Genomic DNA, 5,866 nt, shown 5'->3' with positions numbered 1-5,866 from the left:
TCAATTTCTAATCTAATGTTAAATGATAAAATTAAAAACTCAATTAAATAAAAGATACAAAAAACAACTCGAGTTAACCCATTAAGCACTATTCTCGGGTTATGAAACTATGATAACCTAATGAAAAGTAAATAAAATAAATCATGAAGTTTAATTCTCAATCAAATTAATATTAAAGACAAAATTGAAAAAAAAATTAAGAAAAAAAATCTTAGTCAATCAAGTTAACCCGTCAAACCAGGTTAACCATCAAATATAGAATCCATGTCATGAGAGTGTGATAATTAAATAGAAAAAAATATATTAAAGAATGATATTAAAAAAAACATTGATTGAAAAATATCAAAAAAAAAAACAAAACTCTAATCCATTAAATAGTATTTTATGAGAAAGGACATAGTAAAACCTTTTTTTTAGTTTATAGTTAATTTATAAATTCTTTGATAGATATTTGGATCTCTTTTAAACTCTGTTATCATATTATATTAAATTAGATAGTTGAGTTTAGATTTCATTTAAAAGATTTAAATCTTACATTGATGGCCTATTCTCAATTTTGTATATTATTTTATAATTATTCAATGCAAAATAGGTTTTTTTTGACATATATACAACAAATTATATGAAAATAAAATTAAGATAAAGAAAATAAATCCTTATATACTCCATGTTGTCCGAATATGCCTAGTGAATAAACCAAATGAGAAACATAATTGACTAATAAGTCACATATAAACCTTTGAATAAATAGGTGTAATAGTTTTAGCCATTAACACTTAAATGCCACTTGGTAATTTACAAGTTGACCAGGAAGATGCATTATCCAATATCTTTTCCTTATCCTCGATGACTAAGCAATTTTGTTCGAAAAATGAAAAAGGTTTTTTTTTTTTATTTTAACTTGTTTTCTTGGAAATGATACAATTATGGAATTATTAGCTAGGATATGATGATGCGTAGTCTCCTTTATTCCATCAAGGCAACCCCATTGAAGTCCCTGAAAGTGCTTCTTGCGATTGATGAGACACCGCCTTGGGCCAGAAGCTGAAGAGAAGCATACCTAAGGCATTACATATTTTTGTTCTTCAAATTGGACATTATAGGAGGGACGCGATTGGTGCCCAAGTGAGCACTTCTAGATCAGCTAGTGACTTACTTTGAAGTATTTAAAAAAAAGGATTTTTTTTTTATTTTAGCACTTCTAAAAATATATATGTAAAATAACAGTACAAAAAATATTTAAAAAATATAGTATAGTTTAAAGAGTTTAGATGATATCTGCGACTTTCTCTAAAATTAAAATAGGATAGCACAATTTACAATAAAAAGAGGAGAAATCAGGGATGTAAAAACAAGGAAAGAAAGAAAAAAAAAAACAAGACCTCCGAGTTACACCAAAATTCTAATAACAACACAGCTGGCACCGTTGAAAATATATTAACGAGACGAATCCAACGATATCAAGAATGATCATGAATGGTGACCAAAGTAAGCCATACAAGTCGTTCAAATATTTTAGATTCGTCTCGTCAAGATCTTTTCAACGATACTAATGGTGTTATTATCGGATTTTTGATGTGTTTTCAAAGTTTTTTTTTTCTCTCTCCTCTTTGTAATTTGTGAAGAGACAGGAGAAATAAAAAAATAAAAAAATAAAAAGATCTTAAAGGCACACTGAAGCTCCGGTGATGATATCACTAGTACTGTTGGAAAGATTAAGAAAGGTCACAAACAGTAAAGTTATTAAAGTTTCGGTGTATCTCTACAGGTTTTTTTTCCTTGTTTTTCTCTCTCTCACCTCACATTTCCACTCTTTTTATTGTAAATTATATATGTCAGTCTATTTTTAATTTTGAAGAGAGTTGTATGACACTTACGACTCTCGAGTTGTAAATATCATCTGCAACTCTCTAAATTATACTATTTTTTTAAATATTTTTTTTGTAATATGTTATTTTATCTATTATTTCAAGTACTAAAATACTAGAACAAAAAAGGGGGGAGGAGCACGCAATGCAGAAAGGAAACAAATTATTCTCCTTTATCTAATGATCCACTATGCTGCCTAATTGAAAAGGGCACTTGGTCTTCCGGGGACAAATTCCCATTACATGTGTGTAGGGTAGGCATTCGCTATCCCTATAAAATATATGATAGAACTCAAATCTTTTGGCTATGGTAATTAAAAATTATGTGTTCATTGCTTCTGGAAGGCATAAAGATTAGTGAATTCCCATATCTTGGAAAGTGGTTTAACTGTTTAACTAATAACTGGAATAAGTACCTTACAGTCCTCTTAGATTTAAAGGAGATTATGCTTTCAAGATATTTAAGCCGAGGGACCACATCTGGACTTTTCATGTCTATCTGTAGCCCCCTCCACAACACACACACACAAACACACAAAAGAGAGAGAGAAAAAAAAGAAGAAAAAAAGTAGCCAATCCCACTATTATATATACACACCCTCTGTTCCACTGAAATAATCACACAATTTGTATCTAGTGCTTAACCTGATCTTCAAGCAAACATGGAGTCCAACCGCAAGCGCAAAGGGTTCACGAAGGGCAAGTTGATGCTTTTCTATCGTTCATCACCGAAGCCTTCCTCAAATGTACAGTACAGCAGCAAGGTTAAGCCAAGCCAGACATCTCTAACAGCAGCTTCAGTGGGTTATGTTAACCATGATATGATTGCTCCACAAAAGCAGGTGGTCTCATTTATAGTGCCTGCTGCAGACAACCATCGTGACAAGTTAAGCCAGTTCGACAAGTTCTTCGGGGTTGTTGGTGATGTAAGTGTAGATACCAAGGCTACTAGTTACATCTCTTCTGTTCAAGAACGTTTCAAGCTTGAACGAATCAACTCGGAACGAAAGCAGCTGGAAGACAAGATGTAGGGATTAATATGCATGGATGGTTAACTCTGCCCGCTGGTTAGCTAGTCGTGAATTAATAAAACCTTGATCGTATAGTTTCATTTGTGAAGAGAGGTACTGTACGTGTTGCATTTGTTTAAACTGAATCTTTAATTTTTAGGAATAGTGCATGTCTTAAGTCATCAAGGCTTCTCATGTATTACAATTAAGTTGTGGCCACTCAGAAATTTAATTCATCCTTTCACTCTTTACTCTATGCGTTTATTTAGTTTGTAACTGCAGGTGCTATAAAATATTTACTTAATGGGTCAAGTTTTTGTTTATTATGATTGATGCATCAATATATTTTAAATTTTAGTTTTAGTCTAAGTTTATTTTTAAAAGAGTCAAAGACTGTGTAATAACTTAACATATATAGACTTGGCAGAATGTTTGGCCTAAACGACATGGGTCTGATTTTTTTCCTGACACAATATTCTTGGATTCAGCTAAACATTGAACCCAAGTACATATGGTTCTGTCGAGCTTCCAGACCCAACATTCTTCGATTCAGCTACGCGCTGAGCCCAAATAGATGTGGGTCTGGCAAGCTACCAGGTTCATCGTCATTGGATTCAGCTACACGTTAAACCCAAATAGACAGGTGTCTGGCGAGTTGTTAGACCTGACATAATTGAGTTCAGCTACGCGCTGAGCCCAAATACATATCGCTGATATGGCGAGCTGTCAGACCCTACATTATTGGGTTCGGCTACACGCTAAACCCAAGTATATATAGGTCTAGTGAGCTGCTAGACCCAATATTCTTGAGTTCAACCCCACACTAAGCTCAAATAGACGTGAGTCTGGTGAGCTGCCAGACCTAACATTCATGGATTCAGTTACACATTGAGCCCAAGTACATATTGGTCTAGAGAATGTTCTTGGATTCTGCTACATGTTGAGCCTAAACAGACTTGAGCTGGCATGAGATGCTCACTTCAAGAATTTTTGTTTTTTAATTAAACTAAGTTAATGGATTAAATATAAGCATGAGATGTTTATTTCATGATAACTTGCTTGGTTTGCTTTATGGGTCATTACTATAGATAACAGTGTGTGCAACCTCTTTTGGGATCATCATGCAGCCTTTCTTTGTGACATTAGAATCATATTGATGAGCTTTTTTGGGTGATGGAGCGGTATCCACGGTGGATCGATGTCGGTGAGTCTTTAACGAGCTTTTATTTCTCCTCCTCTCGAGTACAATATTGCCAACTCAATTTTTATTGTTAATTATTGCCTTTTTTTTACTTTATTTATTGTCGATGCCCTTTTTTAATCATTTTATTAAATTAAATGATATTATTGAACTCAGTCAAATAAATGACTTATATCTCAGACTTTTCTTGTTTTCTTAAAAAATATTGGTGTTGTATAAATATATTTTTTTTATGTTAGGATAATTTTGACACAACCAACAATGTAGAACAAGCACCAATCTAGTAAAAAAACTAAAAATAAAAAATAACATAATTCCTTAAATTTATCCAAAAAAGAAACTTCTCAACAAATTCATTTTTAATTATAAACTACAATAACAACAACCAACATATCAGAAATCTAAACCATGCATTATCTACTTGTTTATCTAAGCTTTTTAAGTTATTCATAAATTATTTCATGAGTAAATAAATAAAAGATGCTTTTATATGTTTGCTTTTTTCCCTCTTTGATGCGGTATGCTTGTTTGGATTTGCTGATTCAAAGGTGTTCGGACTTCGGATCATACTTATTTGATCTTCGTCCTTGGTCTGCTAAGTTTTCTACTGCCTCATGTGAATAGATTTTCTTTATTTAAATTTTTTATTAAAAAAAATACAAAATCATTTGAATTTTTGTAAAAATAATATTCTTATCTTATTTTTTTATTCGAGATACTTGCTATCATTTTTTAAATTATGTGTTATCGTGGATGTATTTGCTTCATGTATAGTAGTAGTAGCTAGGTACTCCTAGGATGTTGGATCGGGTTCCCTTACATTTTCCTCTTCTTCTCACTATCCATTTTTCTTGAATATCCAATAGGTTAAGGTAGTTTAACACAACAAAATTGAATATTCTTCTTTTGACTTGCATGCAATCTATTTTAGATAAGAATAGTCTTTTGACCTCCGTGTGACGCTGCAGACTAAATTATTTTTTTATAATCTTATAAAAAAATTTAAAGATGTTAAAATGTTAAGAATGTGATGTATAATGGGTGAAATCTTTTTAAAATATCATGACGGTGACATATTTTTTAAAATATATATATTAAAATGTTGATAGACTAGATTGATTCGGGCCAATCATATTTAACCCGTTATTTAGGGCATGATCCTGTAATAACTTTATAGAACTCAAATCAAAACAAATTAGAAAGCTCAATTTTAATTAATCAAATATTCAAGGCCTAAAATAAAAAACAAAAATGTTGATTAAAGTAAAGACTTAAAACAATAACTTGAGCAATCCTAGATTTACGACTCGTGGTATGCCGCAACCCATACTGAATTGGTTCTAACATTTAAAAAAAAAGGATGCTCAATTCGTTGATCTTATTGGATCAATTAAGTCGGGTTAATTTAATAATGTGATTAAAAATTAGCAAAGAATAAAAAATAAAAAGACCCGAGATAACCTGAGTTATTTTTAAAATTAGTAAAAAAATCCAATAGAAAGCCAAAAAAAACATTTACAGATCCCAATCTCTAAAAACTAAAATCTTAAAGGATGATATTGAAAAAATATGAACTAAAAAAAAACAAATGATTTTTTACCTAGCACTACGTTGCGGACCGGATATTTTTTTTTAACCTTTAAAAAATGGAGAAGTTGACATACTAGATAATATTTTTTAAAAAAAAATTGAACAATCAATTTAATTTAATTTAATTAAAAAATCCTTTTAAAAAAGATAAATCTAACAAAGAACAGCAAATTAAAAAAAAACTAGAATAACTTGGG

General features: G+C 31.1%; 1 protein-coding gene across 1 annotated transcript; it reads left to right on the top strand.

The window, feature by feature from the left end:
- Positions 1–2,420: 2,420 nt before the first annotated feature.
- Positions 2,421–3,129, top strand: LOC133680955 (uncharacterized). Its single transcript, XM_062104017.1, has one exon. It carries the CDS (start codon positions 2,531–2,533, stop codon positions 2,897–2,899), a length of 369 nt encoding a protein of 122 aa, XP_061960001.1. The 5' UTR covers positions 2,421–2,530; the 3' UTR covers positions 2,900–3,129.
- The last annotated feature ends 2,737 nt before the right edge of the window (positions 3,130–5,866 follow it).

The sequence above is a fragment of the Populus nigra genome, chromosome 1 (assembly GCF_951802175.1).
Source record: "Populus nigra chromosome 1, ddPopNigr1.1, whole genome shotgun sequence".
NCBI lineage: Eukaryota > Viridiplantae > Streptophyta > Magnoliopsida > Malpighiales > Salicaceae > Populus > Populus nigra.
The sequence above is the reverse complement of the archived record's forward strand: the minus strand, read 5'-3'. Positions and strand labels throughout refer to the sequence as shown.